The sequence below is a fragment of the Rhinatrema bivittatum genome, chromosome 12 (genome assembly GCF_901001135.1).
Source record: "Rhinatrema bivittatum chromosome 12, aRhiBiv1.1, whole genome shotgun sequence".
In the NCBI taxonomy this organism is placed as follows: domain Eukaryota; kingdom Metazoa; phylum Chordata; class Amphibia; order Gymnophiona; family Rhinatrematidae; genus Rhinatrema; species Rhinatrema bivittatum.
In genome coordinates this window covers 41,384,059-41,403,294 of record NC_042626.1, presented here as the reverse complement: position 1 = coordinate 41,403,294, position 19,236 = coordinate 41,384,059, and the positions used below count along the sequence as shown (strand labels likewise).

The following is a 19,236-nucleotide window of genomic DNA, read 5'->3' as shown; positions in this document are numbered from 1 at the left end:
AGAGTTGAATATACGCCAAGTTTTTGGTGTCTCTTATGAAACGTTATGGTGTTTGTGACTTCAGGTTATGATCGAGGCTAAATGGTGTCATTAAAATTTCTTACTATGCTGACCCATTGAAAATGGCATTTTCCAGAGTAAGGCACACATACTTCAAGTTGATAATTTTCGCTGATTGGTGATGATTAAACATTTCCCCTGAAGAAGCCGAGCGGTGAAACGAGGATTGTTATAAAGAATCTCGGCATTGCGTTGTACAACATTGCAAGTACTGCTAATACAAACCCATTCAAGTCCAGACCGGTTCTGACTTTAGTTTCGTCTGTATATTTTGAATAGTGAATAGTGTTTTATTTTGAACGTTACAAAATTTGTAATCATAATGTTTTTTAATGTTATATGAGAAAATGATTACAAGTGTGATTTAGAAATGAAACATAGAAACATAGAAATGACGGCAGAAGAAGACCAAACGACCCATCCAGTCTGCCCAGCAAGCTTCACACATTTTTTTTCTCATACTTATCTGTTTCTCTTAGCTCTTTGGTTCTATTTCCCTTCCATCCCCACCATTAATGTAGAGAGCAGTGATGGAGCTGCATCCAAGTGAAATATCAAGCTTGATTAGTTAGGGGTAGTAGGGGTAGTAACCGCCGCGATAAGCAAGCTACACTCATGCTTATTTGTTTTACCCAGACTATGTTATTCAGCCCTTATTGGTTGTTTTTCTTCTCCCCTGCTGTTGAAGCAGAGAGCTATGCTGGATATGCGTGAAGTATCAGTTTTTCTTCTCCCCTGTTGTTGAAGCAGAGAGCTATGCTGGATATGCGTGAAGTATCAGTTTTTCTTCTCCCCTGCCGTTGAAGCAGGGAGCTATGCTGGATATGCGTGAAGTATCAGTTTTTCTTCTCCCCTGCCGTTGAAGCAGAGAGCTATGCTGGATATGCATCGAAAGTGAAGTATCAGGCTTATTTGGTTTGGGGTAGTAACCGCCGTAACAAGCCAGCTGCTCCCCTCTTTGTGAGTGTGAATCCTTTTTTCCACATTTCCTCTTGCCGTTGAAGCTTAGAGCGATGTTGGAGTCACAGTAACCATGTGTAAGTTTATTGAATAAGGGTATTATCCCCAGGCAGTTGCCGTCATTCTGGCGAGCCACCCACTCTTCATTGACGGCCTCTTGACTTTATGGATCCACAGTGTTTATCCAACGCCCCTTTGAAGTCCTTTAAGGTGATTGGAGTGTGTGTGATGGGTGGATTTAAATTTAAATAAAATCGAGCATCCGTTTTCCTAATCCACACACAGCCACTTCTCCTGGGTATCTGATGCCAAGGAGGCAACAAGGATGCACGGTTTCCCCTCCTTTTTAATGCAGCAGCTCATTAGCCTACTGCACCGCGTGCCCAGGAGAGGTGATGGGCACGCTTTAGGAAAGCGGGTGCTCAATCATGAGCGCCCGTTTTTTGCTTGCCGATATTGCATCAGCCTGCAGCTTTGCAATTTACCCTCTAAAAGTGGCTTCTGTAGGTGACATTTTATCCAATACTGAAAAGTAAATGAAAAGTCCTAAATTAGTAGCAATTCTTTTGTGGTGCTAGCTGATATAATAAAAGAAGAATCTTTGTTTAGACTGCCTATCTGATTTTTCTGCAAAATTTAAAGCAGTACGAGGATGCATGGGGATTAAAGATACCTGCATGGCTGTGGATGTGCTTCAGCCTGGACGTATGCTAGCCTCAAACAGAAATAAATGTGATAGAGCTCCCGAAGCCAAATAAGAGTCGTGTATATATTTGGATGAATGAGTATTTGTTGGCATCCTTGTGGGTAGAGCTTAGGGTGTTAATGGAACAACCATCATGGCTATTCCATTGCAGTCTCTCAATATCCTGTTTTCTTCTGGGATGATTTAGAAATGATTTTTTTCAACAACCTTCTGAATACTTGTTTCTATGACAGTTGCTAATTAGGTTTTTCTAGTAGACTAGAGGTGTCTCTTAACCTCTCCAGGAGGCACACTTCTGGTCAAGTTTTCACTATAAGCACAATGAATATGCATGATATATTTGCGTACAATACCGAATATATGCAAATTTGTCTCATCGATATTCTATGTAGCTATCCTGAAAACCAGACTGGTTATGTGTTCCTCCAGGACAGAGTTGGGAAAGACTGATCTAGAGGCCCAAAAGATTTTAGGTGAAGCTGAGACCTTTCTGTTCACATATTTTACATTGAAAAGGTTTGAAAAAATTAACATTAAAATTTCACATGGTTTTACAGAAATCTTACAGGGGTATTTCAATCCATATACATATTATTTACAGCTTTTGACATGTTTTTAACTATTTTTCTTCAAGGCTGATTCATGTGTCACTATATTTCTAGGTCAACTTTTCCCCATCCAACTGAATCACATAGTTTAAGTACAGTGGCTGAAACATCTATTAAAAACTATCAAAAGCTGATTATTGTAATTAATCTGCTGAATTAACCAATAAGAATTTATAGAAGTATTACAGTTATTCACAAATGTGAACTTTAAACTACACCTGTAAAAAACCAAAATTCAATGAGGCTGTAAACCCAGAAAGCTAAGATTTCCCCTAAGCTCTTTTTCTCATGATGTCACTCATTATCTCTTGTCTCTGTTTCTTATTTCCTTTCTTCCCTCAATGTGTCTTCCCATCTCTTCCTGCTACCTCAGGATCTATCTTTGTTATCCCTCTTCGTTTATCTTAGCTATGGTTTTGTTCGTTTTCCTTCTTCTCTGTGTCTTTCCCAAACTCTTTCTGCTCTCAAGAGTATCCCAATCTGTTCTGTCTCACCTTCTCTTTCCTCCGCCCCTCTCTCTCTTACCATCTGTCTTCTGTTTTTAGCTTTCTTTGTGTGTGTGTGTGTGTGTGTCTGTCTGTCTGTCTTTTTCTCTTTCCCCTCTGACTTTTATAAAGTTTAATTTAAAGCCTAATGCAAAACACATTTCCACTTTGTGGCATTCCCACCAGAAACTCTAGCGGAGGAAGGTGATCACTTTTACCAATTAACTTTCTGGGGGTTTGTTTATTTTTAGCTTTTTTGTATTTGTACAAGCTTAGAGAGATAAGTAATTTTGTCTACCACCTCAATATATACAATCCTTTTTCACCCTCAGACTCTTTAGACCCCCACTACCACCTCCCTCAGTCTTAAAATCATATTTCAGCATTTTAAAACTTTTATTGTAGCATTATACATATATGGAAACAAGAAAAATGTTTAATGCAGTTCTACAAACCTACGATCAGAACCAATGTAATTGGCCACAGTTGTGCCAAAAGCAAAACAAACAGGCCACAGTGGTCTGGTGCCTGGACCTTGCCCCAGTCATGTGACAGGGGTAAGGCCAGCTCGGCACCATTTTGGAACAAGGCATCAACTGGGCCCGGGGCTAGAGGGGGCCCGGGCCCTTACGGAGAGCTGCTTGCCACTATTTGAGGCATTGGGGTGTGGGAGAGGGGGCAGGGGGTGGGAGGAAACAGGCGGAGGGGCCCACTATTGTTTTTTTGGACTTTGGAGTCCGAGGAGGGAGGGGGCCCGCTATACCACCTACCAAAACGTTTTAAAACTTGGGGGTTGGGGGGAAGGGGCAGGGAGGGTCCAATCTTTTAACTTAGTTTACGGAAATAGGGAGGCAACCCTTTGGCCATTTTTTATTCAGTGAGGACGGAAATGGGCCGGGGGGGGGGGGGGGGGGTCTTGTTGTTCAAATCTTTTCCTCTATTCTTTACTTTTTTTGAAAGGACATCTCAATTGATAGCCCTGGGGTGGGGAAGGGGATTCAAGGTTGACCCTGGTCATTTTTTTTTTCTTTTTGCAGTATATTTGTTTTGTGTTAGGCCCTTTAAATCTATTATGGGGGCATTGGGAACCATATTAGGGTCTCAACACTCCTGCAGTAGATTAGCATTTTTCTAAAAGGTGTGGATAAAATAACATGGCTGACAAATTTCCAAGTCAACTGCTTTATTTTATTTCCTCCGCCCCTCATGAGCTGCTTTGCATGAATTTGCAAAATTCATGCCTGCAAATACCATGCAAAGCAGCTTATTGTAATAGGGAAAGGAATCAGCCCAATGTTATGCAAATTATCATGAATATCATGCAATATCGGTTGCCACGAGAGGGATATATTGCCTGATACACAGCATTTATTGTGCAATATTCACTGTTTAACATGCTTTATAGCCCTAACACGCCTTAATGAATCTCCTTCAAAGAGAGAAAGAGAGAATTATTTAGTGGAGACTGACATTGGTATAATAGTTCTGAGAATCAATCAGAAAACGCCATTTGAATTCAAGCAACTATGGTCATTTTTCCTCAATTCTGTTTGCAAGATCTACTGGTGGGGAGGTAAATTTTTAAAGGCATTTACCCAGGTAAAAAAGTGCTGACTGAAAACTGCCCTTCTGAAATGTGACTAAAAGTATACATGGCTTCCATAATGCACGTACTTTTAGCTGCATTAAAAAGAAGAGCTCCTGTGGGAGTGTTTAGGCTGGGGGAGGAAAATAGTAAAAGTACATTCACTTTCCAAATGTATATGTTCCCTCTCATTCCCCAATCACCTGCATAAAACAGGTTTAAAGTACCCAGGTTCTTTTACCTTGCATACTTTGCACATTATCATTTTCAAAAGAAAAACGAAGTGGGTCGTTTCTCTCTGAAAATGTGTCTAAAGTACACACAAAAAAATGCTGGCATAGAATGGGGGAGGGGTTAAGATGGCTGACAGACAGAACACTGTGCTCAGGAGCTCCGCGTGGGCCAGGACTATACCAAGGATCCATTGTTGGCAATAATTAAAAGGAAAGGGAAATGACAAACCTACCAGGTTGCCTCTACCTCTGTAGTCAGTCCTATTGATTCTTTTGTCTACCCGTCTGAAGCTTCTGGGAAGTCTGCTGCTATGAGATCTATGCAGAAAGAATGGAATGCAGCCCTGTTACCCCTGAGGCTTCTCTTAGTTCCAATGGGAGAACTCTCTCTCGTCCATAACATACAGAAGCGGCCTGTGATTATCCCCCAGAAGCAGCGATGCAGGTTGATGATGAGTGATGATGTCAGTGTCACTGTAAAATACAGAGGATGATGACAGTGGAGCAGGAAGTAGAGATGTGCAGAAGGAAAAAATTCATTTCAGCTTGTTCATCCAGTTCATTGGGAACCATATTTGTTTCATTAGTTTCAATACGAAAACATGTTTATGAGCTCCAGAATAGTGATTGCTTTATCAATTCTAATGAAACTTGTGAGAAGAAATCATCAGACGGGGGAAAGAACTGCAAGGTTATAGAGTGTGGCAAAGTGGCATCAAAAGTGGTATAAATAGTAGCCTAATACTACGCAAAGGGATACCAGACTTATAGGATTGGCAGGAGTTCTCTAATGCAACGCGAGTAAAGCAAAGAAGTAGAAAGAGGAGGAAGAACACCTCAAGTTTTAAAAAGGAGATGCCAGTCCAGTAATAGTGTCATGAACACTTGATGGCATCACGAGAGGCAAAGTGGCACCAAAAGTGATATCAGAACTCTAAGGCACCTTGAAGGGAGAATGAAGCAGAAAACATGGCAGAAAAAATCCCAAGGTACAGATAAAGGGAACAAGAATCACAAAGAGTGATATAAAGATTTCAAAAGCATAGGAGAGGTACATAGTAGCACCCCAGATTGGCAAGAAGATCTCAAAGTGTAAGAGCTGGATGTTGGAATCCTGCTGCCTGCATCTCGGCGGCGGACATTTACCGTGCAGCAGGGGGCCGTCACTGGACGCTCTGACGCTGTGATACTAGGACCCGGTCAACAACCACATGGCTGCTGCCTCCTCAGCCCAAAAAGTCAATCCAAGGGCCACAACACATCAATACTGAGTCCTGCTGTGTCTCCAACACTGCCTTGCCCTTACCAACATCACAGGGACCAACATGTACAGACTAAATCTGCCTGCCTTGCCCTTACCAACATCACAGGGACCAACATGCACTAATTCAATCCGCCTGTCTTGTCCTACTTGCACTACTGTCCGACCTGAGCAATGATGGTGTTTCCTCCTATGCTATATTCCTCCTCCGCCTCAAACTCTGGTGCTTAAGTTGACAGACCTCCTTTGTCAACATGCTCTTTGTATGCATCAGATTGTTGGCCTGCAGTGCGAGTCTCCCTTTCACATGTGGATCATATAATGTGGATCCACATGTGGATGTGGATCACATAATGAAGCAAGCATGTATATAGGATTTGTGGTCAGAGGTCCTAATCTCTCTGTTACCTGCTTTTCCAAGGATACCAAACAGTGCAGCACCTCAGCTCTCATTCCCTCTTCTTGTTGAAAGCCTTCCAACTTTTCTAACAGGATGTTTACTATAGGGATGACATCTCCCAAGTTGGCACTTGTAGCACATAGCCCCTCTGTGGCATCCTTAAAGGGCTTCAGGATTTCCACAAGCTATCTCATGACTGACCAATCATGATGCTCTATGGGAGCATACACACCTGTCTCTAATTCCTGAGACAGATCATGCAGAGGTGTCTGCTGCTCCACTAGCCTCTGCAAAGTCATGTAGGTAGAATTCCAGCAGGTACTCACATCTATAATGAGACACATGTGAGGCATATCTAATTCCTATTGCTTTTCATGGAGAAGGTCCCCCGCCTTCACACTTCAGCGGAAATGCCCAGCTATTTTTCTACATTTCTCTAGTAAACCATGCAGGTACACATGCTCTGGATCCCTGGACCCCAACTCCAAGGCCTCCTTTACTTCTAGGTGCAGGGTGTGAGCAAAGCATTGTACACCCTGATATCCCCCGTCGGATACTGCCTTTACCATATTAGAACCATTGTTGGCAACAAAGAGCCCTCCTTTAAGACTTCTGGCTCTCTGATTCAGCTGCCAGCCCTCCAGCATTTGTCTAATAGGTAAGAAACTATCTGCAGCAAAGCCCACCTGTGATCCGTTGCTGTGGCCCCTGTGAAGCTGCTGCCTGCCCCTACCTCAGCCACATCCCACCAGCGTGCCATCAGAGAGAGGAAAGAGTGTGAGGCATTTATTTATAGGTTTTTATATACCGACAACCGTTTGCACATCGTGTCATTTGTGGATGTTAAAATGTTGTTTGTGAAATGCACACTACGAGCAGTGCCTGCAGACAGCTATGGCACTGCTTGTAGAAGCTGGGGATGACCCTTCTGCTGAAAGTGGCACTGGAAGGCACTTTATAGTTTGGCACTGAGCTGCCTTAAATGCCTGAGATCCTCTTTCTCCATGACCTGCAGGGGCTGATCATCTAAAGTGATAATCTCATCAATAGTCCTAATCACCATTTTGGATGCTTCCTGCCTCTTTCCCTGTGATAGTGCCACCAAACACCACCCCATTTCCTCCATTATGGGCTGTTGCTTCTTAGATAAAGCTGGGGACTGCTGCTGCCAGCCTGCCAACTGACAGGTAGAAGAAACCAAAGTCTTGGAAGGAGCTTGAGGAACTCTTGGCCCCTTTCAAATACTAGTGTTTTCTGTCTTACAGAAGGAGCCCCTAACAATTACTACTACCATCCCCAGATGCATATTGAAGGGGTTGGTTCTTCTTCAGGTGATGTGCCATCCCAGAATTACTTGAATGGCTCAGTTGTTTCCCTGGGCTGATCTCCATGCAGTAATTACAATGGACGAAGCGTGGGTCCACCCTCATTTGAAAAATGCCTCCACATCACAGATTTATTTTGTGATCCCTTGCCTCTATCTGCCTCCTTGGAGGTGACTGATGCTGCTGGCACTCAAGTGGCGGTGGAGACAGATGGAGCCTGAGGAGCTGGGGCAGAGGTTTCACTCATCCTCTCTTCCTGCATTGCCAGTGTGGCCAGCTCTCCTTCATTAACATCAGCTCCTGCCTCTCTCTCCTCTGTCAGTGAAGTGGACACTAGCACTGTACTGATTAAACCTCCTAATACTGGGTCTTCAGCTAATCCCTTTTCCATCTCTGCTTCAGGAAATCCTTTAAAGGGAGATTCTTCAAGCTCTGATTCAGAGGAAGAGGATGACAAAACAGCTTTTATGGGCTCTGCTGCACTAAGGGATTGTGCTACTCATACTTAAGGATTCACCACTTGTACTTCTATTTCTAAAGGCACTGGTGGTTGTACTCTGCAACTGCTATTATTAGTACCTTCCCTTTACTTCTCCTCTGACACAACAGGCTCTGACTGAGACATAATGGAACTGGCATATCCTCCCCAAATTTCAATTTTTTGCATTTTGACATATCTGCCGCTCCTGTTGACATTTTGGATATGAAAAAATCTGTCTTTAGTTTTTTGGGGGGGACTCACTGTTATCTTTCTAACAAATCCCCTACCAACAACAGTGGACTTCCCACATCCTCTAGTACCTTTGCCTGACATGATTGGATTTTATGTGCTGCAGTGCTGGACAAAAGATGTTTTAATATTTATTTCTTAAAATGAAGTGGATGCGTGTGTAACACACCGACATTGGTGTAACTATAGTGATCCCTATGTATGTAATTTTGAACAGCACAGAGAGAAAAAACTACAGTAGAACTATTTTAGTATTTTGCTGACTAGTGCACTGCATCCACAGGCACACACACGCAGAAAAAGCAAAGAATGGTATAATGCTCTAATATGTGTGTGAGTAATAGCACAGCTGTGCACTAGTAATAAATGCAGTGACAAAATAAATTAATCCACAAAGTGGCTGGCTGTACCTTGGTAGTGACTGGCACAAACTGCTCTCTTTGTGGATGCACTGACTCTTGTACACAGTATACACAGACCCAGACACAGCTTCTCTGTCTTAGAGGCACAGCTCAGCCACAGCGCTGGTAATACACTGGTTCACACAACAACAGTTTTAAAATGTAATAAATCACTGCAAACACAGCCACTGCCAAGCAGCAGTCTGCCTTCCCTGAGGGGAGAAGGGGCTGAAAAAGACTAACCTTCCTCTAGGTCAATGGCAGAGACAGTGAGATGTTAAAAAAAAAAATTTAAAACCTGTACAAATTAACATAATGTGACACTAGGTAAAAGGATTAGAAAAGATGGAATGTTTCTAATATTGAACAAAAGCACTGTTCATACAGAAGACTAGTAAAACACAGAAGTCCCACACAACAGCAAAGCACTATGTAACCTCCACGAGAGAGAGATCCAAATGCAAGATCTATCAGTCTGGGAATATTATGAGAAAAATAGACAGAGCAGTGATTCACAATGCTTCCCTCTAATATGTTCCTTTTATTTGTCAGTCTGATTTCCTTGATAACATATCCCAGTTCTTCTCTGACCTCACACATGAATCTTAGGCATCAAGATTGGTTGCTATGGAAACTCCCACATGCCCTGCCCAGCCTCATGCTCTATCTTTCCAATGTACCCAATGCTTTTCATTGGAAAACGTAAACAAATGAAACAAATGACATATGGGACATGCTCGTTCGTTTTTGGGGGCAAATGAATCAAACAAATATAGCATATTTGGAGGGCATCTGAGAGAGCCTTATGTCTCAGATGCCCTCAAGGATGAGGGTGCAGGTCCATTACCTGCACCCTCATCCCTGAGCTAAGGCTGATTCTGATTCCCCTTATGTAACATGGGTACAGGAGTTTTGTTAACACACAGACCCCCTCCCAGTGGGGAGTTGTACACTACACCAACAATTCTACCATACACTGACTTAACACTTAGAGCAGGGTCTAGATGGAGACCTCTGAACCACGCTGCTAGCAGGATGACCTACTGAGGCTACAACTGTCATTCCACTAAAGGGAAAATCACACACAAGGGGCACAATTTTACACCTTGTTGCATGCATTTAATTGTGTATATTTATTTTATTTAATTATTTTATAAAATTTATATTCTGCTGATTGTAATGCATACCTTCCACGGATTATAGCAAAAATATAAAAACAACATATCAACACAAACACGCACACATATAGTCAACACAATATATAAATAGCAACTCAATTCAATAAAAACAAATTAGACTAATCTTAGGCCACCAACCTAAACTGCTCTTAACTAACTCTCCAGCTCAAGCTGCACTAAATGCCTAGGAAAAGTAGAATGCCTCCATCTTTATATATGTGTTATATGATTTTATCTTATATGTAATTTTGAAAACTTTATGTGGTGCATTGTCCATCACTTGGAGCAGAGGACAGGCAATTAAAAAATGCAAATAAATATGTAACCCCCTGGGTGGATGAACCCTGGTAAATATTCCCAGGAGCACATAGAAATAAGAGACCCTTTTTGCAAACAATTCTCTACGAATCGCTTTTACTTCTGAGAGGGAAGCATTTTGCATTAACCATAGTATATAGCCCTTCTCAAATCCCTGTAAACAGTACTGATTATTTCCAGTCTACAGCAACAGTAATCACACTGAGAAGCAATGTGGTTTCCAACTCCTTTACTGATAGTTGATAAATGGACTGAAGATTCTTTACAGCACTTGTTTTAAATAAAGTTGATGAACAATCATGAAGAATAAAGATTAATCAATTTATGACCTAGTAAAGTCTTTGGATTTATGGAAGCTACTAGTTTAGCACTTCTCCTTCTCCTTTTCAAGTACTCAGATTGAAGAAAATGTAATCCTTCTTCCAACTTCTAATTCTGTCTGATGCTTCTTAAGACTGTGGAATAGTTAGAAGTTAGTCCCAATTATTTATCGGAATACAATGTCCCAGTTCTCATATTCTTTCTGAAGCACCAGGTTAGCACTCGTTTCCCAAATGTAGAACACTTGGGTTAGCAAATGCTCCTGAACACATACCTTCAATTCCTTCCCTTGGTAATGGATGGGAATCCATTCCTCACAGATGAACTCTCTACTCAGGCTCTTCCTAGGTGAAAGACACCTCTTCCCAATTGATTTGGTTACTGGGTCCCAGGTACCAAGGACACTCAAAGGAACACAAATAGACTCTGATTCAAAAGGGGAAAAACAAAGTCAGAAAGGGCGTAAAAACTTCTTTTACAATGATTCAAAACATTACTCCTCTGCGTTGGGTCACTGACTGATCTATCCAGTTGAGGTGAGATAGAGAGCAACAGAATCTTCCCTACCCTTTAGTCTAACCTTACACAGGACTCCCCAAATTCTCTGTGAAGGGGTACCAAGGCATTCACAGAAAAAGTTTCCAAAAAGTGGATCAGAGAGCACAACACAGTAAAAATGGGTCAGATGGGTTGACTCAAGGAGGGCAGCTCAGGAGAATCCAACAAAAATCCAGTTAAGAATCTCCAACAGAAATCCACACCCTAAAACTATCTGCAGCTCCCACCTGAGGGAATCAAAACCCAAACTCAATATATATCAACACCAGGCGTCGCGTGTGGGAAGCCAGTTAACATCAAGGGGCACCCTGCAGCGCTTCTCACCCCACAGTCATGGGAGGGGAAGTGAAGGAAACAGCTTGGTTTTCATCTGAAACTGGAAAGAAACAGTGATGTAAGTGCTGCAATCATTAGACCCGCCCCCCCCATGACGTCACTACCATCGGACCAGGCGTCGCTCGCCAGGCGTCGTGCGCCGAAGGGGAGCGACAAAGGGGAGCGACAAAGGGGCACTCCCCTTTGTGCACCCCTTCGTGCAACCCTTTGTGCCACCTTTTCATTTTTTAACTTCTGTTTCTCCCTCTTTCATTTACCTTTCTCTATGTTTTTCTCACTTCTTATCCCTTTACAACAATTTCCTTGTTATTAATGTTAAATGTATTAGACAAAGGAAACATTTTTCCTGCATCTTCTGTTTTAATGTAAACCGGTATGATTTGTATATTATACAAGAATGTCAGTATATAAAAATAATAAATAAATAAATAAATAGTCTTGCCAGGGGTAAAATCTGCTTTTAGTTTAAAGACAGGAATCAACAACTTCTGCTTCCCTTTTTAACATCTATTTGTCCCATCTGCCAGGTCCTTGCAGGTTTAGATGTCGAGTAGCAGATTTTTGCAGATGATATTAAATTTTTTCCTTCCAGTAAAAAATTCTTATCAGGAAACTTTAAATAGGTTTGTCTATTGTTTAAGAACTGTAAAGATTTGGCTGGGAAATAAGCTCTCTCTGAACATGAATAAAACATAGCTTTTATACCTTGCTCGATTTCCTTCTAACGATATGCCCAGCTTGATATTGGTGTGTGTAGATGCCATTTCCAACTAAGTTCATAATCTAGTTGTTACCACGGATACCAAGTTATCACTCCGTCCACATGTAAAACAAGTAGTTAGAGGTGAATTCTTTAAATTACAAATGTTTTGTAGGCTTCATCCATTTTTGTCAAAAACAATGAATGAAGCAGAGTAAAATCTCAAATTGTCCAAAGTCACTGTCTTTAAGAGATGTTTATTTATAATTGCACAGATGTGTCTTAAAATGTAGGTTTACTATAAATTTACATGGTCCCCCAACACGGACCGTGTTTCATACAACTGCGTCAAGAGGGACCAACAATCTAAAAATCAAAGTAAAGCTAAACAATTGGGTTACATATTATTTTTGTAAGAGGACAAAATATGGCATCAGAAAAACATAGAAGAATACAGAATCAATCTTATCCCAGCTTTAAGATATGGATGCAAACAGCAGAGCAGTTCTAATACACAAACATAAAGATTACAAATAGAAAGTCATATCATAGGCAAAGTTATATATCAACAACAATAAATATAGTGGCATAGATTGATAGATGTTCCGATATTTATAGAGGACTTGCTTAACTTACCCTCTAGTAGAGAATGTGGGAACCAGATGTCACAAGAGCAAGGCAATTTTCCTTTTTTTCTGCTTTTTAAGAGGTATATGTGCATCTAGTTAGCATCACATTCTGCAAAGGTAAAGAATAATATGGCAACCCCGATGTATAACGAATCTATCTAGCGCAAGTGAATAGGGAAAAATTGAAAAACGTACTAGTGTTTCAAAGCAGACCGAAGCTGTGACACATTGGGGAAGTCAATGTGCCAACCAGCACTTTAAAAGCTGAGTTTGAAAGTGTAAACTGCACCAAAAAAGTCACATGATAGTGACTGTCTATCAAAAAATGGGGCACTCCCCCAATTGTGGTATCTAATGTCAAAGCAGACAGACTTTCTATAAAAATGAAGTAAAGAGAAATGTTAATGAAAATGGAATTACCAGCGTTGCGGGGAAGCTGTAACAGTGAGACCGGGAGAAACCCGATGTGCCTGTCAGCATCTAAAAACTGAGGCCTAGATTTTCTAACCTACCGTGGCATCGTGAATCACGCAGTACAGGGGGCGTGGGGGGGAGAAGCGGGGGGTGGGCCTGCAATAGCCGGCAGCGATCGCACCTCCGTGGTGCGATCGCTGCCAGTATCACACCCAATAGCGCCATCATAAAAGGTGGTGCTATTGGGCACGAAATTGGAAGCGAAAAGGCTCCTTACCTTTTTGCCATCCACGCTGTCTTTGCGGCATCCACCCCGGTGCCGCCCTGACGCCTCCTGTTCCGGTCTTGACACTGCACCTTTTTAGTGATCGCAAGCAAAAAGTCCCTTTTCGTGTGCGATCGCTTTGAAAAATGACCCTCTGAGTTTGAGAATGCAAAAAGGCAAAAAAAACGTAATCGTAGCTGTCAGTCAAACAATAGGGTACACACATTCATTGTTTTTGATTATTATAAGATTGGGATGTGCCTTCATCCATTTTTGGACAAAAATGATCTAAAGACTACTGATTTGATTTGAATTCCACTTTTCAAGCAGATTACATTTAGATACTGGGTATACTTCCCTGTCCCCAATGGGCTCATGATCTAAGCCCTGTACCTGAAGCAATAGAAGATAAAGTAACTTGCTCAAAGTCACAAGAAGCAGTAGCAGGATTTGAACGCTGCTTCCCTGGTTCACAGCCCATTGCTCTAAACGCTAGGCGACTCTTCCACTCCTGATTTGCAGCCCACTGTACATTCATTAATGATGTCTTCACTAAACTATTATAACACTTTGTATCTTGGCTTGCCCCTAATCACCCTAAGCATTTTGCAGTATATACAGATCTTTGCAGCTCAGGTAACTTCTGGTGTTTCAATTCAACAGTACTCCAATACATCAAAAATATCATTAGCTCCTGATAATTTGGTGGATCAAGTTTAAAATCATCATGTTGGTTTTTAAGGGCTTCAATGGTCTTGCTCTGCCAAGTTTTAATGCTGCTTTTAAATTGTATCAACCCTTATGGCCTTTAAGATTGGCCTCTCAGAACTTATTTGATGTACTGCCATTTAGAGTAACTCTCTTAGACGAGGCACAAGAACACTTATTTTGTGTGCAAGATCCTCAGCTATGGAATGAATTGCCGCAAGGGTTAAAGGATGAGGCTTGCCATTAAGGTTCAGGAAGTTGGCGAAAGGCTTTCTATTCCAGCAGGCTTTTTGGTTTATAAGTGCTCGAGTAGATCGGAGGCTGTCTGGTTTTTTATAATTTAATGTTATAATTTTAGAATTTTATTATAATTATTTTATTTTATTATTTCCTGATTATTGTGTATTTGACTGAATAAAATTTGGTATGTTGTTATGTTCTTTATGCCTTTTATGCTTCTCTCCTTTTATGGCATTTCTTGAGTATTTTAAGTGTTTTAAAATTTATGAATGTTAAGATGAAAACCACTTAGAAATGTTGGTAAGTAGTCTACAAATTCTAAATAAATAAATAAATAAACAAACAAACAAACCTTTCTTCACTAAGGGCCTCATTTTCCAATATTGCATTGGTATCGCATGCGATACCAAAAAGGGGTGTACCTTATGCAAAATGCTGTTTTCACAAGTTGTGCTATTAGCCCAATTTGGGCTACATTGCCAGTATATCACAGTTCATGATGTCTCCTGACAGGCCTGTTTCAGTATGTTGCAGGCTGAGAGAGAGAGAGAGAGAAAGAGAGAGAGAGAGAGTGCCTTGCCATAGTGCCACCTCCCTAGACAGGTATTTGTATCCCTATGGGAGGCTCACCTACTAACTCGAGGTGAGGTTTAAGTATTAGTGTAGGGGGTTAGGGGCCACTTTCACATTCAACGTGAGACGTACGAACAGAACAGTGGTCTCTTGTGAAGATTTGATGACCTACGGAGTGAGGAAACTCACCCAAAGATGAGATTTGGGCAATGTTCTCTCAACCTAGCTTAATGGACTGCTCTACCTGGGTTTCATGGCACACGATAAATCCTCCCTACTTTACATTTGCTCCACCCCAACTCCGCCCCCGGTTAGATAGTATATTCCTTCTCCTAAGTAAACCAATGGTTCATTACAAATAAATACTATAAATAGCAGAGAAAAGGAAGAGAAATATCATAACTTTGCTACTGGCAGCAGCATCTGTGACCATTCCTGTTTTCTATCTGCACCGCAAACATTTTGCAGCATACCTGAGGTTCCCCTATAGGACCCCAGCTGGGAACCTCTGCTGATGACAAATCAGCCATAATAAAACAGCACTATCTGCCAGAACTCAAACCTACCTATGATTTATTCTCTATACACAGCATAATAATACCCACATTGGTCAGACACACAGAACATAAAAAAACAGAATAAGTGTCCACAAATTATAAATAGAAAGATACAGACAAAAACTGAACTGCTGTCAGATCTAGCCTTACCCCCTCACCTCCTGTTTCCTGCAGGACTTGGAAGGAAGAAAAAAAATGACAGGGGAGAGAAGCTGGATTAGAGGTGAATTTTAAAAGCCCGACGTGCATATTAATTAGGGGATGCACGAAGAAGTCGGGCTTGCGTGCGCCGAGCAGATTTGGCCAAAATTCAAACCCAGGAGCCCTATGATTTTTGGTCCAATACCTTTTCTCTCCACAGGGCCTATTGTGCATAGCCAGTCCAGAATACATTAGGGATGTGAATCGTGTCCTCGATCGTCTTAACGATCGATTTCGGCTGGGAGGGGGAGGGAATCGTATTGTTGCCGTTTGGGGGGGTAAAATATCGTGAAAAATCGTGAAAAATCGTTAAAAAATCGAAAAATCGAAAAACCGGCACATTAAAACCCCCTAAAACCCACCCCCGACCCTTTAAATTAAATCCCCCACCCCCAAATAACTTAAATACCCTGCGGGTCCAGCAGCGGTCCGGAACGGCAGCGGTCCGGAACGGGCTCCTGCTCCTGCATCTTGTCGTCTTCGGCCGGCGCCATTTTCCAAAATGGCGCCGAAAAATGGCGGCGGCCATAGACGAAAAAGATTGGACGGCAGGAGGTCCTTCCGGACCCCCGCTGGACTTTTGGCAAGTCTCGTGGGGGTCAGGAGGCCCCCCACAAGCTGGCCAAAAGTTCCTGGAGGTCCAGCGGGGGTCAGGGAGCGATTTCCCGCCGCGAATCGTTTTCGTACGGAAAATGGCGCCGGCAGGAGATCGACTGCAGGAGGTCGTTCAGCGAGGCGCCGGAACCCTCGCTGAACGACCTCCTGCAGTCGATCTCCTGCCGGCGCCATTTTCCGTACGAAAACGATTCGCGGCGGGAAATCGCTCCCTGACCCCCGCTGGACCTCCAGGAACTTTTGGCCAGCTTGTGGGGGACCTCCTGACCCCCACGAGACTTGCCAAAAGTCCAGCGGGGGGTCCGGAAGGACCTCCTGCCGTCCAATCTTTTTCGTCTATGGCCGCCGCCATTTTTCGGCGCCATTTTGGAAAATGGCGCCGGCCGAAGACGACAAGATGCAGGAGCAGGAGCCCGTTCCGGACCGCTGCCGTTCCGGACCGCCGCTGGACCCGCAGGTTATTTAAGTTATTTGGGGGGGGTTCGGGAGGGTGGGGGATTTAATTTAAAGGGTCGGGGGTGGGTTTTAGGGGGGTTTTAGTGTGCCGGCTCACGATTCTAACGATTTATAACGATAAATCGTTAGAATCTGTATTGTATTGTGTTCCATAACGGTTTAAGACGATATTAAAATTATCGGACGATAATTTTAATCGTCCTAAAACGATTCACATCCCTAGAATACATTACAGGGATTTGCACACCAAAATAATCTGTTATACAACACAGAGACCTGTGGGTAATAGCTGGTATACAGCTCCTACAAATAATTAAATGAAAACTTGTTACAAAAGTCCCAAGTTGAGCAATGGGATCCATGCTTCTGGTCTGCTACTGTACATTTTTTCAGTCGAATTCCAGCATAAACAATATCTGCAAGTTTTACAGGAATAATTCAAAGGTAACAGCAGGAGGCACGTTTCTTAATGTTGCTGAAGAAGGTATGAAAACATGCGACTTCCAGACTGTAGTTACAGTTTAACCGTTAAAAATCACTTCTCAGTTTACTGCCCAGAATGCTATGTTCAGAATGTCATCAAAGAATGGGATGACAAATAAATGTGAAATGGGTGCTGCATCTCCAAAAAGCAGGAGGCAGCCTTTTCATTTCATATAGTGCTGCTGGATATAATATGTAATGACTTTCTCATTTGACTTGCAGGTAGCTCATCGCTGGGTTATAACACGCCATCTCACACAGACCAGCCCTCCCGACTGACTGCCAAAGAAGGTAGCTTCCTCTTTCAGTTTCTTATCTTCTCTTTTTCTGTTGGGGCATTCAGTTCAAAATAAAGACTTTCCAAGTTGCCCTGAAGCAGATTTTGCTTGCTAGGCTAGAGTGATCAGACAGCTCAGTGTCATCAGGAACAGATCAATCAGACCTGGTTTTGCCCCATTGTAACTGCGGCATAGGTGCGCAACCCTGATCCTCAAGGGCCAGAGAAAGACCTGGTCTTCAGGAAATCTGTAAATTAATATTTGTCAGAAAAGTCAGCATACATTTTGTCTGGAATCCTGGTTAATTTGCATAAGTTGGCAACCTAGAAAAGTAGCCCTCTTTGCGAATCTTAAGGCCTAGCGTTATACACAGGGTTGCCAACTTGGCTCCATGTCCACTGGTCAGACTGAGTCAGACTTGTTTTACTCTATTCCATGTATGGGCTCAGTCCTGCCTTTCTTAGAGAAATCAGAAATACAAGTTCATGCACTCAGTGGGGTAAAGCCCGGACTTGACAACTCATTTCCATTTCATTCTAGTTCTAGTTTTCTTTAGCATTTTCATTGTATTACTATTACCTGTGAAAAGACAACACTAGAAATATTATAAACAGCATTATATTCTACCCAGTAAGAAGAAGTGGTTAAGTGTTTAAAACGATGGGCTTTAAATTAGGGAAATTACTTCCCCCACTGATACTTCTCATGATATTAATCATGTTGCTTTATCTCCTCGCTTTTGCAAATGGTACTGGTAGACTGAGGTTGGTACCACTGTACATTCTTGCCATCCAAATGGTTCAGGCTTGGGTCTGGCCTTGGCTGGTGCCATTTTGTATAACAGAAGTTTACAGGGGTACCGGCCTCAGTTTGCCAGCACTATTTGCAGAAGTTATTTTCAGGCAAGTGAAATGTTGGGCTCAATAAACCTGGGTCTGACCCAGTACGGCACTTCTTATGCTCTTATGTTCATATGGATTTGCCTTACTAACCTATTAGAATTCTTTGAAGCGGTGAATAAGCATGTAGATAAAGGTAAGCAATCAACATAACGCATTTGGATTTTCAGAAGACATTTGATAAATTCCCTCATGTGAGACACAACAGAATACATATTTGGTCCTTTTGGTCAGCTGATACTATTATCTTGTAGGCATGTGCAATCATTTAATTAGTATTCAGAATTTAGAGTACACTAAATCAAAATAGTGCACAATAAATCGAAGATATTTCACACTAAATGGATTTATTTAAACAAATATGAAAAAATAAATGAAACAAATAAAAAAAAAACAAAAAAGAGACAAAAATTATCTGGCTGCATACCCCTATTATCTTGTAGGAAAGCATTAAAAATGGTGGATGTTGGGTCAGCTGGCGCCCTTCTGAGATAAGCACCAGCAGAATAGGAGCAAATGGGGATCGCTCCTGCCCACATTTTCACCATACAAAAGAGGTAAGATGAGTGTAGGATGTGGGATTGGGAGGTGGTGATAAGAGGGCCTGGGGAGGGAGTTAGTTTAGTAGAAGGCAGGTTTTTGTGGTGGTGGTGGTGATGGCCTCAGCACGGGGGCCTCAGGACTGGCAGCTGCTATAGAAAAAAAACAAAACAAAGGGAAACTCAACAAACATTTTCTTTGTTTTTCTTTTTC

The 19,236-nt window shown here is 42.1% G+C and overlaps 1 protein-coding gene across 4 annotated transcripts in view; it reads left to right on the top strand.

The window, feature by feature from the left end:
* FLI1 (Fli-1 proto-oncogene, ETS transcription factor) overlaps positions 1-19,236 on the top strand; it is a 150,638-nt gene that overhangs the window by 99,705 nt on the left and 31,697 nt on the right. For all 4 annotated transcript variants that reach the window (XM_029572556.1, XM_029572555.1, XM_029572554.1 and 1 more), the window contains one exon: positions 17,529-17,597. In XM_029572556.1, the coding sequence (XP_029428416.1) occupies positions 17,529-17,597 (69 nt within the window). The remainder of the gene's footprint in view (positions 1-17,528; positions 17,598-19,236) is intronic.